At 34.0% G+C, this 21,427-nt stretch overlaps 1 protein-coding gene across 1 annotated transcript in view; it reads left to right on the top strand.

Moving 5' to 3' along the window:
- CDH18 (cadherin 18) overlaps positions 1-21,427 on the top strand; it is a 152,880-nt gene that overhangs the window by 30,470 nt on the left and 100,983 nt on the right. The window contains exons 2-3 of the mRNA XM_042839741.1: positions 2,029-2,323; positions 10,814-10,933. Of these exons, the coding sequence (XP_042695675.1) occupies positions 2,029-2,323; positions 10,814-10,933 (415 nt within the window). The remainder of the gene's footprint in view (positions 1-2,028; positions 2,324-10,813; positions 10,934-21,427) is intronic.

Raw genomic sequence — 21,427 nt, 5'->3', positions numbered from 1 at the left:
TGAAGTACCTTCTACTGTTGGCTTTAATGAATCTCCTTAGAGACTATTTTGGTTTTTTATAATGTTTGAATTGCTGGCAATTTGAGTGCATTACTCAATATACACAGAATCCAATAGTACTCTGAAGATGATAAGGGATGTAACTGGAGTTTTGTCTATCACTACTCAAAAAGAAAGGTGTAAAACTATCCTGCTGTCCTTTAAATGCAAAGCTAAGTATGCAGACCTTTCTTCTCTCTCTCTCTCTCTCTCTCTCTTTTCTTCTTGAAATAAAATAGGTCCACAGTTGTTTTGGTTATTCAATTGGATCCTCTTGTGGCTTTGATGAAAATAAGGTTAATTAACTGAAGATAGGCTAAAGTTGATATCTGCTGATTTTTCTTACTTTTCTTACTTTACTAGATGTTTCCTTTAGCTTCAGCCTGCCCAGCCTCCTAGAGAACAAGATATAAAATTTGTCACCCTAATTCTGTAGTTTTGATACAGACAAGATGGAAAATGTCATCAAGCCTCATATGCTTATTCCTTTTACAAATAGCATGATTGTTCATTTTAAATTCAAGACAAAGACCTGCCCCTGCCCCCCAAAAAATAAAAAAATAAAAAAAGAAAAAAAAAAGCAAACCCCACCCCCCCCCCCCCAAAAAAAAAAAAAAAAAAAAACAAAAAACAAAAAAAAACAAGAAAACAAGAAAGGAGTGAGAAAACAGCAGTATATCTGTATTTTATGATTTGTTTGAACCTCCAGAAGTATTTATAGTTAATGAACTGTTCCTTTACCAAAAGGAATCTGGAAATTGACACCTTGTGCAACAATAATTGTTAATAGTAATTAGCATTCTGTTTTTGCTTAGCTCAGACTTTGCATAGAAAGTTAGTAATGCTACTTTTCAGATTCTGGGAGACAGTAAGGACTATCTTATAAGAATGAGAACAAGTACTTAAAATCATGAAGTTCCCCTTCTGATTTAACAGCTCTGTATATCTGACCAATAGCTGAGACTGATCATTTCAGCATTATCCCTTTTTCTTATTGAATATCTCAATAAATACATTTTTTTCTCAAAACAGTTTTGAATTAAAACAAACAAAAATGCAAAGACTCTTAGCCTAGGAAAAAAATCATTTTTTCCCTTCTAGAGAACACGATCATTTTATATCTAAGTAGGCAGTTCATTAGAGTCAAGTTAGAAGCACTGAGCTGGATGGATGAGTGCTTTTTATTATCTGTTAATGTACCAAGGTACTTAGTGATTTTCCAGGATTTTTTGATAAATTATAAGCTTTGTTCTACTCAAAGAGTGGTGTATTGTACTTTACATATATTTTGTAGCACCGAGTATGCACTAGGAACAATGCAAATGGCAGAATTATCACTCAAAGTTCATTATTTCATTGTGCATAGTTCAAATGCATGCAAATGAGGCAGAAAGGAAAAGAAATGGTTGCACTTTGTGAAGGGGTAGAGAAATCCCTTTGTGAAGGGGTAGAGAAATCCTGGACAGACATCTGTTTCTGACACATGACACAGTAGAAAGTGATGCTATCCTTGGGCCATAGGAGATAGTATAGGTGACTGGACTGAGTTATAGTCATTTGAGCATATTTAATCCTCAGTGTGACTGCTTCAGACTTAACACTTGAGGCTGTTTCTAGCAATGAGTGCTTCAAGGCAGCTGCTTAAAGGATTAAAACCAAACCAAAATAAAACAAAAAATATCTCATTAATAGAATGTTACTATGTTACTGATTCAGGGAAACTTTTCTAGAATGAACTAGGACCTCAGAAATCTAAAAAAAAATAACAAAAAAAAAAAAAAGAACTGTACTGACTTGAAAATGACCCTGAGTAAAATGATTGTCTTGTCAGTAATAATGCATGAGGGATTATAGCAAGAGTTGAGTGGGTTAAAAACTAGGCAAAACAATGTTAACTGTAGTATTATAATTTTTATGTCTTTTGTGTAATAACCTTTTGTGCAACTTAGTAAGTCATTTTATGTGATTTTATGTGTATATATTCTACAGCTGCACTCCAATTCCGACAAAGGTGATGGATCAGTCAAATACATTCTAACTGGAGAAGGAGCGGGAACTATATTTATTATTGATGACACAACAGGAGACATCCATTCAACCAAAAGCCTCGATCGAGAACAGAAGACGCATTATGTGCTTCATGCCCAAGCTATTGATAGAAGGACAAACAAGCCACTTGAGCCTGAATCTGAGTTTATTATCAAAGTACAGGATATCAATGACAATGCACCAAAATTTACAGATGGACCATACATTGTTACTGTGCCAGAGATGTCTGAAATGGGTAAGGAAATCAAGTTACTCTATTCAGCAGTATTTTAACAAAGAAAAAAACCATATGCTGTTTGACAATTTTATGATGCTGTATTGTATCGTTGGCTGTATGTGAAAAATATTACAGTATTACAGAAGACACCAGATCTTGTACATTACTAATGATTTTCCTTCTGAGAAAACAGTACGCATACATGCTGACTGTAAAGGAGTGTCACCCTCATTCTTGACTGGTTTATGATACGTGTTCCATTGCACTTCTAGGCAAGCTCCATTTGCATTCTAGAAACAAGATATATTTGTATATCCTTATTCAGCTACACTGTTTATTTCATTCCTTTATGTTTATAAAAGCAGTATATGTCATCCACTGAATTAAACAAATTCGAAGGAACAGTAATTCACTAGATTATTTTAGACCATACCCTCTTATCTTTGTTTACCTTTTTTAATTTTTATAAAGTGAAATGAGATACACCTAAGTGTTGATAATTTTTTTGTGTGTGTTTTAGAAATGTAGTTCAGATATTCTTATTCTTTGACGTGCCTTATTATACAATCAATTTTCTTTATAGCTGCTCTGCTGTTGAAATTAATTTATAACTGTAAGATCTCAATATCAAACATACATAATTAGCTGAGGATTGACAGGCAAATACAGCTTTTGTGATAAGTACTTTTAAAGAATGGTCATGACATTCAACCTGTCTAACTAAGTCTACTGTATTTATTAATGACTGGACAGTACAGATCACTATTTAATGAACATGCACTTTACCCTGTCCATTAAAATACCTACGCACTCCATCTAAGAAACTAGCTTGGAGTCCCAGATGTGTCAGATGTTTAACCTTTATTCTCTTCTCTGCTTGCTGTTTGTCAGATAAGCACATGATAGGTTTTAAACTTCTGCAGTGTACAATTGTAAAGTCAAAAGGGAAAAATACCCAAAAATGTGTAGTTGCTCAACTGTGACAACAATATTCATCACTGTATACAAACATTACTGTTGTCACTGAATCTTAATGTTTTGCAACCATTTGATCACTTTGAGTGGTGATGATGGTTCATATGAGTAGCTCAGAAAATAACAAAAATAGTTTGTTTCAGACTTGAAAATCAGATGCTTTGTCTTGTTGATGTTATTTTGGATGGGAGAGTACCTTGTGGAATTTTCCAAGTGTATGTAAGTGAAAATAATTTTAAACTAGAGATCTGCATTTGATTGATATTCTCTGGTACCTCATGATGTTGTTGTGCTGAGTTCAAACATATCTTACTATGTAATGAGGGAGTTTTAACCTGTGTATGTAAGGAGACCAATTTCACAGTATGCAAACAAATACATGGAGAGATTAAATGGGTCAAAATTCTGACCTACATTACAGATAAGTGAAATAGTATATTCCACATCTACATTTCTTTTCTTGCACATACAAGTGAACTGTGGCATTTGATTGATTTGCGAAACTGTAGTAATCTAGTAATCCAATTCTGGAAGGACCAAAATGTATTAAATATTATTTCTGAGCCATTGATTTCAGTTTTGTGACAGTTTAAAGTCAGACTGATTTCTAAATCAGTAGATTTTTTGTTGACCCGAGTGATGTTAATTTTGGATCGAAAAGAACACTATCTACTGTACTCTAACTTTCATGTAAAATCAGACTATATTAAATGGACTTTGAAGCTCACCAAATATCATGTATCAAAAGTACATAACATTTTCTCCTCTCACTTTCTTCTTGCTTTCATTACTGCCTCTTTGTTCTTTCTGTCACTTCTAGTTCCCTGAAATGTGGGAATAATTCCTTGATTTTTCTTCTTAAAATGTCCTCTATATATGATGTTCTGAAAAATACATACGTCTCTGCATGATAATTGTCTTAATCTGACATTTCATTCTGCATAGTTTCTTGTAGCATTTTTATCCTTTTTCTGTCCTCTTCCCAAGTCCTCCCACACTGTATGCTATTTCAGATGTCTCCTCTCAGCCATGGATAATTCTGAGCCTTTTCTTCCTGCAGTCCTTCTTACAACAAGAATGTATAAAAGGAAAAACAACTTTCTTTGGTCTCCTTTTATTTCCTTCTCTCTTTTTCTTTCATTGTTATTCCCATATTGGTTTTTAACTTCCCTTTTATGAATTTTCCTCTTTGAACAGTGAGTTTCTTTTCTGTCTTCTCTTTCCTCAGTTTTCCTTTGTCTTTAAAGAAGACAATTCAAATTAATTGAATATTTTTTTCCTTGTTTGTGGAATACTGTTATTTATTGGATGGGAGGACAGAAGGGAAAGTAAATCAATGATATCCTCCAAGTCAAGAGCAGCCAATATTATTATTTCCTGTATGTATTTTTGTTATCTCAAAAATACATCATTAGTATTTAGATGTTAGTCATAATTTTTTAGCCATCTGAATCTAAGTATTACAGTACAGATTTTCCAGAGAGCAATTTTAATTATCCTATGATGACATTTTGGGTTATAAATCAGAGTGGATTGCGATAAATCAAGGAAGTTTTTGAAAATAGAGCATTAATGTTATGTTTTATAAATAAAATACTTTACTGCTTGTACCCAAGGTCAGCAACCTGTTCCACAGAACTTTTCTGTGGTATGAATAGAGTTTTCATATCCTTCCATACAGGCAATCTGCTGTAGGCATGCATTGTATTTTCTATTTTTTATCATTCTTTTCCATTTACTGAATTTTTGTGTTTATTGCATATTGTAAACAAGTTTCTGCTTGCGGTCTCTGGAAGAATAATTCTATTAGGGCTTATATAGGATATATTCTTTCTGTCAAATAATAGAGATTCATCATCCTTATGCCATTTTCATTTGGTCTGTAATTAGCTTGAGTTTCAACATTTAGCTGTGGATTCTGTATGTGACTTAAGATGTTGTTATTTTATGAATTCCTAGGGAGTCATCAGTCCTTCCATTTTTATTTACTTGAACTTGTTACAGAGATGTTAGAACTGAAAACTCTTTACAATATTCATGCAAAGTGATGGATGATATTTTTCATCTTTGCTGTGCTGCTTAGTTTCTGCAGCAAATTCCTGTCTGTCCTCAAGAAGTTAGATGGTGTTTTTCCCACATGTTGTAACTTTCTCTTTTATTAAAAGAAGATCAAGAAAGTAGGTGTAGAACCTTTAAGGTTCTTCATTTTTAAGTCACTGTCAAGAGAGTACAGTGAACTTTTATTGAACTATTTGCCAAATATTAGATCACAGTATTCACAGTTGCAGAGAATGAACGTGTTGCTTATGCTTTATCTCCTTCACTGAAAGAGCTGGGAAGAAAAAAAAAAAAAACAACTCGCCTATTCCTTGCCTTCACTGAACCTCTTTTCTAAAGGTTGGTTGAAAAGCCAATGTTTCTGTCTGAAATGACTTCTCCTACCATGAGATCTACAACTGCACTCTGTTTTATGGTTTATATGAGTGCTGATTATCTAAATGTAAAAGGAAATAGAATCATTTTCAGTCAGTAAAAGCCTTCCATATCTGCTCATTTCTGTATATGGCTTCAAAATAATGAATTATTGCATGTTAACTTTTCTAGTGTTGCATAAAGAAGAGTATTCCCAATACATCCTACTTAGGCAGTTAATAGACACACTGGGCAGTTCTATACTTCTTCCCAGATTATTGTAATGTGAGACAATCATAATTCCAGATAATTTGAAAGGCATTGTTCACGTGTTCATAAATATGATTTGCATATGAAATGTTTATCTTTTTGTGGGTTTGATTTTGGTCTTCTAATAAAGATAGCTGACTCAAAAATATGGGGAGTTTTTTACAGTATGATCTTGGATCAGTGCTGTTGTCACTGGCTTCCAAGAGTTAATTTTCTGGTGAAATCATTTTTCTAATGTAGGATGAAACTAAAACATGTGTTGGCTTGTTTCTGATTTAATACTAGCTTAGGAATTAGTTTAGTTAGGCAGGAAATCCCTGTGTTCATTGAACTTAACCTTATTTTCACTTTGACTTTTTTTTTTCCAATATTGATCCATTTGAGTTTTTAACAGTACTGCAAACTATGGGAAGTCATGCATACAGATTTACATTCTCAACAGACATGTTTTATTGGACTACTTCATTAAACATTAAAAATTTGTCTTCAGAGAGACGGGTTGAAATATTCCTTTCAGTTTTTCCTTGATATTTAAACATTTTTACTGTAAAAATATTAACAAAAATAAAAACAAAAAACATTTCAATACAAAACTACAATTTGATTTCCCAAATAGAATGATTGTTATTTTTGATAACAGGAAAAATGGCAGAGTTACCAGAGTGATGCTCAGAGCATGCAGATGTATTTTACAGAATAAAACAGCTAAGAAAATGGAATTCCCAATATGTAATCTCTAAACTGAAGGGGGAAATCATGTGGAATGGTAGTTGTATTCTGAATAAGCAGAGCTTCCACTTTGGGGAAAAGAAGTCTTTTTATTGCCTAAGTGGAGTGTCAGAATGCTTTCGTGGCAGAATTTTTGAGTTTTCCTTGACAGGTACTTTCACAGTACGTTAGTGAAGAAAGTATGGAAGGCATGCCTCTGGGTCCAATGTTCGTATCTATTCAGAAGTCTGCAGGGAAATTAGATGCTTATTTTTTGTACTACATTATTTTATTCAGAATGTTTAACATTAAAAATGGCATCTCAGTTGTACTGTATTCTTTTCCATCTAAATTGTTCACTACACCTAGTTGCTACATGCAACTCAGCAACAAAAAACTGATGCTGTATCTGAATGGTACAAATACATTTGAGGTCATGATTTGTCATTTTAATGAGCTGAGTAAGTTAACTTTGAAGGAGTAACTGAAAGGCAAAGATACGCTTTTAAGCTTTTTTCTTTTTTTTTTCCTGTGAGGCATTCTAACCTACAGTTTTCCAAACTGTTTCCAAATAAACTAGTTAGACAACAGGCCGATTATAGGCATATTCTGTAAGATACTGAGCATACTTACTTAATACAATGGAACGTTTCCCTAGCACAGTGAAAAGGTTAGCACCTGATGGGCTACTTTGCACTGAAAGAGTGCTTGAGAGTTGGGGTGGTGGTGCAAAGTTAAAACCTGTGATTCTAAGTGTTCTCTCAGATGTAAAGAGAACATTTTCCCACTATTCAGACTGAAATTGCTATTATCTGGTGTTTGCTGGGGAAGAGATACATATGTATTAGAAAATCACTTAACCGGAATTTAAGGTATAGTAGCATTCCATTCATACTGAAATGACCTGCCAGCTGCTCGTGTGAAATATCTCCTTTCTTTAATCCTCTTTCATTGTCCCACACCAACTAGCAACACAAGCACTCAGATTTGATACCCTATTTTTTAAAATAAGGGAAGTGGAGAAGAAAGTATGTGAGGAATGATAGTACCATTAAATGATAAATTTATTTAATGTATTTTTATTATCTGAAATAGCTAGGCTCATACTTTCCGAAGCCTACCTTGAATTTCAAGAGTTCTATGAAAAAGAGCAAATGAGTAGACAACTTGTAAGAAGAGTAGAAACTGCGCTGCAGAAACTGTTGTTTCTAAAAGCAGGAAAATCTCTATATAAAAAGGTACAAAAGTTGCCCACCACCCTGGTAACAAAGCCTGGTAGGTGGCTACCGATTGGATAGATTTATTTTGTTGTATGCAGTTGAAAAGTATAAAATCAGTGTGTCTCACTAACTTGGCAATATTAAAAATTCCACAAGTAAAATTTCAATTTAAAATGATAAACCATAAATAGGGCTGTAAGCAATAAATGAATAATGGATTAATTTTCACCACTAAATACAACAGCTGAGCTACAGTAGTACATTCTAATAGTGTTTAGAGGAGTTGTAAAAAAGGATGTAAACCCCTCATTTTCTGTATTTCAGGTGACCTGTTGTTGTTTGCATGAATTCTTGTGCTAAAATGAGATAACAATCAATATGGCTGAATAGATTCCTACAGTATTCTAAGAAAATCACATGAACTTCATATTTAATTTTCTCAGTGATTTAGTCAATTTTACCATTAACTCCTGCATAACTATGAATAGCTTACTAGCTTCAGCTTGATTTTTATTACAATTTTCAAGTTTTCAAATTCATCAAGGTATCCTTTTATCTACTGTATGAATATATACAGCTGTGAGACTATGCATTTGGGCTGTTTCAGAGACCACAAGGTACTGTATTTAAGTATGCATATGCATTTACTGTACCTTTTACTAAAGCTCTGGTAGGGACACAAGAAGAGACTTTCTGTGTCCAAGTTAGTATATTAGAATGAAGGAATACTTTTTGAAACAACAATAAGTATGTATCTGCCAAGATTTGAATCCAGTACTCTAAGTGAGAACCAATGATTTTAAGTATTTCAGTTCCCAATGTAGACTGAGTATTAACATAAAAATTAGTTTATGTTACATTAACAAATAGCTCTGTGCATTGGAAACTGATCTACAAAGTCGAGTAGTTGAAACTATGTAACTTGGATTCCATGTTCCTACCATATGTTCTTGGGAAACCTTTCAGATTAGCTCTGGTCTGGTTGAGACCAAATGCCTCTCTGCAGTCAGGGTAAATTAGCCATGCTTCTACTGCACATCTTCTGGGTTAGTTTAATTGGAAGGAATCTAATTGGCATGCTCTGGCATTCCATGAGGCAAATCGAAGTACAATGAGGGAGATCAAGGGATTCAAGTCAAAAGCATCTTTCTCTTCAGAACTGAAGTGTGAAATTGAACACCCCAAAGTGCAAGTGATCCCTCATGGCTAATTTAGCTGGGAAGCCATTTTCAGAATTATGGAAGAGCAGCCTGTGCTCTCCTTTATTTTAATAAACCTTTCCTCTGTTTTTTTTCTGTATTTTAATACTGAACCAAAAGAGTCTGCTGAAAGCTGTGTCTATAGAAGAATATGCATATGGGAAGAAGACAACACCTTGATTAACTTCCTTTTACTGTTGTTTTTATGTGAAGTGCTGGGCAAAGATAGAAAAACAGATTCATCATTAAATGTCTTGAAAAATACAGTGCATTTAAAATCGCTTATCTTCATTATATCTGATACGTTATCTTAATCACAATTGGTGGCACATCATTTTTTCCAATGGTATCTTTTAGCTGCATACAAGTGTTTGGTTTTTAAACTCCTTATTCTATTATTATTTTTTTTAATATTGTATTCATCACTGGAATTACATCAGCTTTTATGTAATTATTTGATTCGCAGATCTTTTATACCTTCTGATAGCTTGATTTTTTTTTTTAATCCATTGGTGTCTTTTATTGCTTTGAGGCCATTTATGAAAATAATTTTAAATATGTGTTTCAGCAGTAATTTGTACCACAAATGATGATAATCCTGAAGTCTGCGAATATGAGTTGTTCATAACTCTTAAGTATCACCAGATTTAGGATCTGTATGTGTGAACAAGCACGAATACATATGCTGCGAAGTTATGTATATTTGTATATGTGTAATTAAGTTACTTTTATACATATAGGGAGAATGAGAATTGTTTTTTTCAAGTGAGCATAAAAATATACTGCAGTCATCATCATCAATGAATGAATCACAGGATCATAGAATGGCTTGGGTTGGAAGGGACCTTAAAAAACATCTGGTTACACACCCCCTACCATGGGCAGAGTTGCCAACCACTAGGTCAGGCACTAGGTCAACCTGATGGGGCCGAGGACCCTATACAATCTGGCCTTGAGCATCCCCAGGGATAATGCATCTGCAGCACATCTGGGCAACGTGTTCCAGTGCCTTACTACTCTAAACACAGCCAGAGCTCAAACCTGCATCCTTCGTTACATGAAACTGACACTGGATGAGCACTCCAGTTACTAGGCTAAACCAGCTCCCACAAACTGAGGACTGCTCCAAAAGTAATGCTTCATATTTTATGTTTTCCTGAAAGGATAAGGATGGTGTCTGACATGAAAATGTGTACAAAGCAAAGGAATTGAATTTCTCTATGCAGAAAAAAATTGCCTCTACTGATATTCATAGAAAATTGCTGAAATTTTATGGCAACCAAGTAGTGGATGTGAACACAGTGAGGTGACATGTAATGGGTTTCAGCAGTGGCAAAAGTGGTACTGAGTCACCTGTGCTGGTGCAGATTTTTACGAGTGTGGCATGCAGGCTCTTGTTTATCACTGGCTAAAATGCATAGCTAGTAGGGCTGATGGTGTTGGAAAATAGTATTTTGTAGCTGATAATTTGCTTTGTCAAATAGTGTTATTGTGCTCTTTGTATCTGTTGTAGTTTCCATGGAAATAAATTGGAGGCATTACGTTCAGTACTACCTGTGAACTAATTCTAATACTAATAATAATAATACAGAGACAATGCCACTGATCTCTCAATATCAGAATATGAGGAATGCAAGTGTTTTAGAAATGTACCTATAAATGTTTCCTATTTGCCATAAAATTACACGCATTATCAACTAATTTCTATTTTCCTATATACACAGGTACATCTGTTCTACAGGTGACAGCAACAGATGCAGATGACCCTACGTATGGAAACAGCGCCAGAGTAGTATATAGTATTCTTCAGGGACAGCCATATTTCTCTGTTGACCCTAAAACAGGTGAGTGTTTTACGTATCTATCAATGTGATTTGGTTAATATATTGCAGTTAATAAAGTTTGGTAGATGGAATCCAGTGTAGAAAATATGTGGGTGGGTGGCAATTTTTTTTTTCTTTAGTTCCTGTTATATCCTACTTTTGGCTTTAACACTAAAATTTTAGAGTTGCTATGTTTCACTGAGTACTAAAATGAGCCAACTGGGTACCGAATTAATTCTGCATTATACCATGATATGAGCCATTCAGCGAAAGTGGAATAGCACTTTTACATCTCTTCAAGACTCTGTTTAGGAATTGACTCAAGTGTGCTGAATATATTATGATTTTAAATGCTTTGTTTTGCCTGATGGGTTGGCTTAGGAGGATTATTATGTGCCTGAGTACATATCACATTATAAATTAATATCATTGTTGTATTTATAAAACTCCTGTTTTGTCATTGCATTGAAATTGTATTCTCTGATTCAAGAAGTAGAATGAGTGAAATTATTTATGCTTACACTATGCATCAGTAAAAGAAATGTCCTTTGGAGCTGCAGGTTAATATCTTTAGATTATCTGAAGGCCATTTTCTTTATAAATATGATGGCATTTTCTTTAGAATATATTTATAGTCCTTAATATTAAACAAGTAAAATGTGAGAGATCTTTTTGCATCTGAACTTTTAAACTATTTTTCCCTTTTCTTATCGAAGAATGAAATCCTTTCTACTTATCTGTCATGATCCATACACTTAATGTATGGAAGACAATTGTGCTGAAGTGAAGAAAGTGTAGTAGAAATTGTTTCTGTTGCAACTTTTTTCCATTTAGATATCTTATGTATGTTAGTCTCCGTGGAATTTGGAGGCATGCACTTGCTTCAGTACAAGAGAAATTTGTCTGTAGCACCTAAGGTGGCTTTTGGGTTATACTTCCTTTGAGTAGGAGGCTGGACTAGATGACTCCAAGATGTCTCTTGACATAACTCATTCTATAAATTGCTGAACTCATTCTAGAAAGACCTAAGAGTGCAAGGCCTGACAGGGGTAGCACTGAAGGGTTGTATAAAGTGCTTGGGGGTAAACTTGATGCAATCCTGTTTGTACCATGTTCCAGAAATGACTGCTGGTTGCACACCTTAGCCTACAGACTATGAGCTGACACAAGTAAAAGCATTCTGGAGTATGTACAGCAAATCAGTGGCACAGTACTGAAGCTCTCTCTGCCCTTCTTTTACTTAGATATACAATTCTGGCCTACATTTTTATTTCTCTTTTGTCACTCTGAGTCAGTGCCGTATATTTTTTCTTTTGACAATAGTGTGGAACATGTAGTCTGGAGCTGTTATTTATTCAATGAAGAATCATAATGGGTGTTCTCAATACCAGATCTGTATCATAAAAGAAAATAATATTGTTATGTCACTAATTGTTTCTGTTATAAAGAAACCAGATGGAAGTATGTTTTCATTCTGAAAGCCTTAGGCCATGATTTTAATAACATCTATGAACTTAAATTGTTTTTAATATGTGTACAGAATATGAAAATGTTTTTGATTCCTTATTCTAATTGAATGTTTACATGGGGAATCTGTTTGTTTTGTTTGTTTCACCCTCTTCCCTGGAAAAGAATAATTGTGAATTCTATTGGTAGAAACTTGCTACAGCTGTAAGTTACAACTGTGAATTTCAAAACTACTGTCCATGCATAACAAGAAATTTAAAGATTTGAAAAATGCTTTGAATTTGAATGATATTCTAGGAGATGTTTTGTTTGAGCCTATTAATTATGTTTAGTAATTAGCTGTGTTATATAATTGTAATTAGCTATGTAATTAGTAATTATCTGGGATAGCCTATGGTTTCCATTTACTTTCCTTCTTAATTGCTGCAAAATATTCTGCTGCATTTTTATAAGTAAGTACTTGTTAATAAAGCTGATGCAAGAGAAGAGAAGGTCTAAATCCTAAATGTTTTTGCAAAGATTATATATGTAGGGGCATTTGACTTTTTTTAAAAAAACTTTTTAAAAAATATTTTAAAATATTTTTTTAAATATGCAAGGGACTCCAGAGAATGTAAGTCACTTTTCATTTATGCTACCATTAATTTCACTAGAGCAAATTAAAAAAACCCTTAGTTATCAGCAATGGGATTGAAAAATATTAATATTCTTTTTATATTTAATATAGTACTCTTCTCTAGAACTATTCTTCCATTACTCTACAGAACCATGAAAATCTTCTGAAATGCCCAAATATGCAAAACTTCTTCTGGGAGTCTGAGTTCCGAATGTACCTCATCTTTCTCAAACCATAAGGTCTTTTGATCCATTAAGTCATAGGATCTGTCCTTCCTTGTTCATTGTTCACGTCAAGTGCAGCTCATCAAACATCTGACTGGGAGGCCCTAGCTCATAAGCCCTTCTTTTTTACCTTGGGAAATCTCAAATTAGACTGTGCATTTTCCAGCACCTGTAGCAGCCTGCTTTCAATTGCCATATACTTCAGGAATGAAAGAGAAATCCATAGTGCAGCTCTAGTTCTTATATAGTAAGCTCATATCTAAACTCTGCTCTTGTCTGACACACTGCATCAGTATCTCAGAGCAGAAAATAAAGAGTGAACACCTTTGGTGGAACATTTGTTCTCTCAGAGGTTCTTGTAACTATGATGAAATAAGAGTTTGAAAACTGTTCATTGCAGTTTTGAATTGAAATGTGGTGGGAGGAGAAATCATGTACTCTTGAACTGAACAACAGTGAAAAAAGTATTTGTATTCACTTGTGTTTATAATGATATGTTGTTTTAGCAGTAGTATTATGAAGTTCTTAATCACAAATTAGGGTTTCTGTTTGTTTTTAACTTGAAGATACTAAACAGTAAATAAATATGTATGCCTATTTGTGAAAGAATGACACTGCAAATTAGTACAGACTTAATAATTAAGTGTGAGAAGAGTGCTCCTTCAGCTTTTCACTCTTCACAATAATACAAATAATGGCTTCTAGCATGCCTATAAGAAATGACCAAATTCTCTAATTTGGTTCTTAAGCAAAATACAAAAAATAAAGACAGTTAATGGATGGATAGATGCCTCCAAATGTAAAGGTGTGTCTCATGGGCACTAAATGAACAAACTTCAAAGTTCTGTATCTTCGTCCTGAATTAAAAATATTGTTATCTGTTTTAAAATTCCATTATTGATGTGGGACCGGCATATTTTGTGACCTTATTAATCTGTACAGCATAATTTTAAGTAGGCAAGTGTACACATATTCTTTTGGAGAAACAATAAAAAAATGTTGATAGTTTACAAAGTTATTTACAGCTTTAATATTGATGTATGAGTGCATACAATACAACATAGTTCATTGGAGAAATATGTTAAAATTAGAATTAAATCAAGTTATTTTAATACTGAGGTAATAATTATGGATTTAATGGCTAAATATCTACCTCATTTCTTCACTTAAAGATATCTTAAACTAAAAGAATTACATAAACTTTTGAGTGCAAGAAGGAAGAGTGCTCTTTATGTGGCTTAGTAGAATAGCCATATTAGGTAATAAAATCATTTCAGAATTCAAATTGTGCAGTTTACTTTAATAAGCATACCTATTTCTGGCATAAGAAATTCTTACTTTTTTTAGTTGAAATATCTGACTTGGTGACATTTGTTTAAAGTAAGTAAGTTTATTAGGATTAACTATGCCCTGCGGATATGCAGGTTTGGTGTATTGTAGATATACCCAAGTTGGAGAGTTCTGTGTTTAGTCTATCTCTTTCTTTCATGCTCAGATCCTCCAGTATCATTTTAATGGCTTTATGGGGCTATGTAAGTGTCCTACATAATCCAAGTGCTTCTGCTCTAAAGCAGTACTTCATGAAGTTCCCTTAACTCCGCAGACTCCTAATACACCCATTAATGCCCAGTTTCCTTTAATGCCAGGAGAAGAACAATGTTTGTTTGTTTAGAGTCACTGCAAAAGCGATGAGACACATAGAGGATTGGATTCTATTACCTTATTCTTTTATAGTCTTTTTCATAGTTGTAAAAACGTTATCTGCTCACCAATGCCAGGTTGTACTTTTATGTTCTATGGGCCATTGTATAAAGTTCCCTAAGGTTTGTGTTTATTAAGATTGCTTTTCTATGCTTCTAGATATTCATGTCTTTTCAAATGTACTGAGGATAATAGCATGATGTTTTTTTTCTTTTTTTTTTTTTTTTTCTGAAGGTCTGAAATACTATGCTATATCTATTACATAAGATAATTATATTGGTGTGAGTAAAGAGTTCTTTGGTAATTATCTGTAAATGTCTTTTTTTGCCAGTAGATGACTAACACTATGAACAGGTGTATATCTCTGCATCTTTGAACTTTTCACAACAGATATATGAACAACTACTTCTCTGTTTTTAAATAAGGAAAGCTAATATTCTATCAAAACAACATGTGGAAATTGCACATGTGATAGACTGTGTTTAGCTTGAAGGGGTAGGAATGAATAAGACTTCATCCTTAATCTATATATACGTTACTGTAATTTTTAGCTCAGCTGGGATGATTGCCAGGACACTGACTCAGAAGATTAATTCACTACACTCTGTGTTTAAAGACTTTACCCAAGGACCAGTCCACTTGCTAGCAGTAGATAGTAGATCAATCTGTAATGGTATGGAACTAAGCAGTGACTATTTTGCTTTAATTGTTCTAATACGTGTAATTTTTCTAGACAGTAGAGTCCTAGTTCTATCTCTTTTTCTAGAGGAAAGAGTTACTAGGCTGTTGAGTCTGTTGCCTTATTTTTTTGGCTTCAGAAGTGAAATAAAGTTTTAGCGAAACGCATTGAATTCCCTTCTAAATACATAACTCTGCTTCATGATCCATGCTCTGTTTTTCAGTTCAGTTTTCCTTTTCACTAGTTGTTGTCAGTATTGGTATTATTGAGGATGATAATTTCAGAAATGCAGTTATCTAGTGGCAATAAAATTCTTTGATTGCAATAAAAATAAGAGTGAGAAGCAAAACTGAGGTACTTTTCCAGGACCTGCTGGTTTGATAATGGTAGGATGCCTGCAATTGGAGACACAGTAGATATACTTATTCAATGAATGAACTTCTTGTGCCTATTCTATGAGATTATTTTTTTTTCTTTTAACAAATACATTGTGTTAATAATGCTATTGCTTCAGTAATTAGTTTGAGTAAACTGACATTTTTGCCTTTCTTGTTTTGAGAAATTACATTTATTTCTGGACTGGAGGCAAACAAAAGGCAGGGGTGGCAGACTTGTGAAAAAGAAGTTAGGCATACATAATTGATTGAAAATACTTTTTCCTTCAGTAGTTGCATATAAACATTGATTTTTATGATGCACACAAATCCTGGACTCTCAGAACATAATTTGTGCATAATCTACATTCGATGAAATAAATATGTGCGTCAGAACAAGGCAAACATTTTAGTTACCATTTGAATAAAAGTAACTGATAATATCTAGGAGTAAACTATACAGAAAATCACATAAAATGATGTGGAAATGATTATTTTCCAAAGATTATGTATAAAAACAATACTTTTCAAGACATATTTTCCAGCAGTTGAAATACTTCATAAGAAAAGTGAATTAACACAAGCTCCGTATCAATTGGCCAAAAATCACAAGGTATCTATGAACTAATTTTACCACATTTTTAAAATATGATAACAAAGATGGCATCTGGAGGACCTCTGTAATTCAATTCTTATCTGAAAGGAAGAGTATGAGAAACCACTTTCCTAAACCATCAGCAGAACTGTGATCCGTCTGGGAAATTTGACCTTTATCAGCTGTATGACAGCACTTATCCTCCCATCAGTATTCTGCTTAGTATCACTCACAAGGTCAGTGCCTCTGTGAAGGGGGGACGTAAAACCTGTGAGTAGGATTGCCTGGTTTCCCTTCTGTTGGGTCCATATTTTCTGAGTTTGCCTCAGAGTGCATTTCCAGCCCCTGCAGTATTCCATCCCTTCCTATCTTTGCCAAGCTTTCTGGTTTCAACTGAGATAATTGTCTTCATGGTGGCTGGTATAATGCCATATTTTGGATATAGGAAAAAAAAAACAAAAAACGACAGTGTTGCTTACATACCAGGGTTGTAGTTATTGCTGAGCAGTGCTTACACAGTGTCAATGACTTTTCAGATTCTCACACTGAACTGCCAGTGAGACGGCTGGCAATGCACAAACATCTGTGAAGGGACAGTACCAGGAAAGATGACCCCGACTGCCCAAAGGGACATTCTATACCATGTGATGTCATGCCCAGTAATAAAACTGGGGGAGTTGGCTGGGGTTGCAGTTGCTTGCTCAGGAACTGGTTGGGCATCAGTTGTCAGTGGTGAGCAATTGCACTGTGCATCACTTTATCTCAGCCAAGAAGTTTTACCTTTTTTCCAGTTCTCTCCCACTGGAATGAATGGCTTTGTGGTACTATGGTGCCTGAAGGGTTGAATAACATAAGCATTAACAGAAACAGCTTACAATATTTGTAAGGAAAAATTCAATTGTGTTTGTAACGTTAGGGAAGCTGTAGGAGTTGAAGCCTTCCTGGAATTTAGAAAATTTCTTGCACTCCTAGAAGTAGATATAGCCATCAGGAGAGCAGTCCTCAGGGAAAAGTATAGATTAAATGAGGTTTTGCTCTCTCTCAAACTGTTCTTTCAAGAAATACATTTTAGATCAATAGATTGCATCTAAAAGTGCTCGGGCAGAAAATGCTGCCATTCCATATATATCTAACCATGATGCAAGTTAGGCTACACTTGAATGAAAGACGAAAATAAAATGAGGGACTTATCAGTTATTTTCTCCTGAAGAATATCTCTTTATGATGAGATTTTCTTCAGATACTTGCCTATGATGTGCAATGGCAAGAACTGGTAACATAATGCAGATCCTCTCCCTTAAATGTGTTTCTCAAGTCTTAGCTTTAATCTGTTTGTAATCAGTCTTCAAAAAAGTTGATATCACAGTGAAGTGGTTTGTTGACCTTATCCATAACATTCTGCAGAAGTATCTGAATGACTGAAAGTGCATCCCAGTATGTTTATTTTGCTAATCATTGGTATTTAAGCTTCAATATGGTATTCTTTGCTGTACTGAGGAGGCCTTTGTTTTCCAAATGGATGGTCTTTATGCTAAATATCTAACTTGTTTTATACCTCGCAGGTGGGAGCCTGCTGTTTTCTTGCCTTTTGTGGTTGTTTTTTTTTTTGTTGTTGTTGTTGTTGTTGTTTGTTTTTTATAGAGTTTCGTACTCATAGTGGCTATTCTGCATAATTTGTGTGAGGCATTACATTGAGTTCAGATGTGATATCATCTGCAAGGGTTTTTCAGCGGTATAGACAGTACATGTCAACAGTTGCATTTTCTGATTCTGAAACAGTTTCCATAAATGGCAATATCATCTTACTGTAAATTACTCAGAAAATTTGGCTCATAATCTCAAATTTCTGCGTGTTCTGCAAGGGCTTTATAATGCTCTGGCAAAGCAACAGTTGCAAGGTATAATGAAATAATAAAAATAATATTGTGCATTAAGATGTATCAGCAAATTATTTATGTAATCAATGCCATAGTGAATTATTATATATATATAATATAAAATATCACATATAACTTATCAGATAAGATGAAATAAGGTTAAAAAAAATCCAGAGAAAAATGCACTTTTTCTAAACAACTAAAAACTGGTATTCTACAAAAGTGTACTTAGTAATAATTTTATTTAATACAATTATACTTTAAATTATATAAAACATTAATTTTTTAGCATGTAGACATGTTTGTTTTATTTTGATGCACCATCTCCATGTCCAGCTGACAGTAATAAGTCAAAAAATAGCAGTAATTGCAATGTAATATTATCTGAGTAATACAGTTGAATTTGACATTATTTTAATCATTGTTTCATTACGTAGTAAGTTAATATTCGTTATTCTTGTTAAATTCTGTCTATCCACTACTTTTCACGTAATCACATATATGAATATACACAAAGAAGTATTTCCATTATAAAGCACTTCGAAGTAGTTTTGTTTGTTTGTTTGTTTGTTTGTTTGTTTGTTTGCTTGGACTGAGCTGCTGGCACAAAATGATTGCACAAAAAGCCAATACCTGATTGTTTTTAAAAAGTTTAAAGCATACATTTGTGGAGTTGATTTTCAGAGAAAGGCCTATGGGAAAGTAGATCTTAAATAATTGTGAATGTAAACATAGATTATTAGATTGAGACTTCTTGGCGTAGCTTTGAAGAGACAGATGATACTTCTCACTTTTCTCAGGATATGTTGTTCTTTATAGGTATGAGAGGCAATTAATTTCTTGTTTCTCATAGGAGTGACATCCAGGGGCAGTAATTTTCATTGATCTGTATGTCAGATATCTGTTATAAGTTATCTTCTGTTGAATACACAATAAGAAAGTGGAATGGAGGCACTAACTGTGTTTTTCTAGACGAATGAACCATAAGAGGTGAAGGACTCGCAGATGTATTTCTTTTGAATGTGATTCCTTGTAGTTGCCCACTTAGCAAGAGTTTTGTCCTCCTTTTAACAGTAACTCTGGCAAGACTTTAGAAGTGTTTTAACCTCTGTGGGCATTTACTGTGGGTTTTTTTACTCATTTTGGAGTAAGATGCAACTAATTGATTTGGGGTAAGATGCAACTGTTTCCAGATGACAGTTACAATGTTTTTATTACTTTCTTCTTTTGACTCTGAAGATCCTTTCCCTTTGCCAGAAGTCCTCAGGGTGAATTTCAAGGCCTTGAAATTAAAAATGGTTCGTGTAGCCGCTGACACATGCTCGTAGGCAGAAGCAGAATAACAAACAAAAAACAAATGTATTTTACATTTTCTCTCAGGTCACACATTTTTCTTAAAAGAACTTAGTGAACCTGTGCATACGAGGTTATAGATAAACAAGGAGCAATGTTTGTTAATTCACATTGAATGCTAGGATTTTTAAGTCCACCTTAACTTTTTACTGCATTATTATTAATTTCTATAGATAAGAATCTATTTGATATATGACAGATAGCTTCTCTCTATACACTGTATGAATTGCAGCATATATTGCCCTACATAAAGAGGAATTATTTAGATTTTAGTAAATTTAGTATTTAGAGCTTGGAATAATATCCAAGAAGGTGGCTTTTTTTGGTGTTTACAGCATCTGTGGTTCTTCTAAAGTGTGTGTTGTCCATGGCTCAGGCATGTTGGAGCACCTGCCTCTGTGGTGCTAGCTCATTTGACTCCATACCTGGGACCCTCTGCAGATCTTGTATGATTTATTACTAAGAAAGAACGCTCCAGTATTCTCTACAGCTTTTAACTTTTGCCTAGTACATAAAGACCAGAATAGAAAAAGACTTTCCTTTTGTCTCTGTTTACCTTGGCTAGACACACGTTAGCATATCCTGGTGCTAGCCAATTTCTTGCAACATGGACACTGAAACATCACTATGTCTTATGGAAGGAGAGTCTGAGGATCTCTAGTCTTTCTCCTCATGGCAGAAGGAGGGTCTCCTGTCTGACAGTAATCATTGCAGTGCTTCAGTGATGTTTTGGTGCCATCTGGTTTCGTGGGAAGCACTTCTGACGTTCCACTCCAAATTAGGTTTGTTTAGATTTAATTTTACAAGCACAGCAATATATTTATCTATATAACTGTGTTACTGTTTCAAGAGGACCACAGTTTAGTACAGAATGTAATAGAATGCCATTACTGCTCTTTCACTGGCCAGTGATGGACTACGTCCGTGACATAATGCAAATCAGTTTTATAAAATTTGCTTGAAATCTGCTAATTTGAAATGTTTCACTTAGTATTCAGTGAACTTTGCATTAAGCTTCTGAAGTCTAACATTTCAGTACTAAATTTTAAGTTAAGGCAACAGCATAGGAGTGTATTTTTATTATTATCTGGCTAAATTGAAGTTTTTTCTTCTTTTTCCCATTAGAAAGAACAACACAGAGGGGGGAAAAAAAAAAAAAAAAAAAAAAAAAAAAAATTTATTTCATTTTAAGTGCAAAGGAATTTAAAAAAAAGTCCGTATTTTTCCATCTCTTTCAAAATATCACATCATGTCCTATTTAGAGAGTTTTTATGGAGTTATTGTCATTCTAGTTTTAACTAAAATAACTGATTAGTGCTTTGAATAGCTGTCTTACAAGAAACATTGAATAATTACCTTTTTAGTTTGTTCTGAATCAGAATGAAATTGTCATTAATGTGTTTGGCAGTTTAAAAGTGTCAATTATAAAATAATGCACCTCTGATTGAACATAAAGTCTCTAATTTGTGAAAATCACTGTTCAGATTAATAGCCCCAATGTTGTGGGCTTTTTTTCATTAGATTATTGTTATTTAAAGATTTCTAGACAGTGATAAAGTGAGGAGGAAGCAGAATTTTTCCTGACCAACACAGCCTGTTCCCCCAAACAAACGAACAATTCCAAGAAAC

The sequence above is a fragment of the Centrocercus urophasianus genome, unplaced genomic scaffold (genome assembly GCF_019232065.1).
Source record: "Centrocercus urophasianus isolate 14NV4802_14NV808 unplaced genomic scaffold, USGS_Curo_1.0 seq_11, whole genome shotgun sequence".
Classification (NCBI taxonomy): Eukaryota; Metazoa; Chordata; class Aves; order Galliformes; family Phasianidae; genus Centrocercus; species Centrocercus urophasianus.
This window is presented reverse-complemented; position numbering and strand designations above follow the sequence as displayed.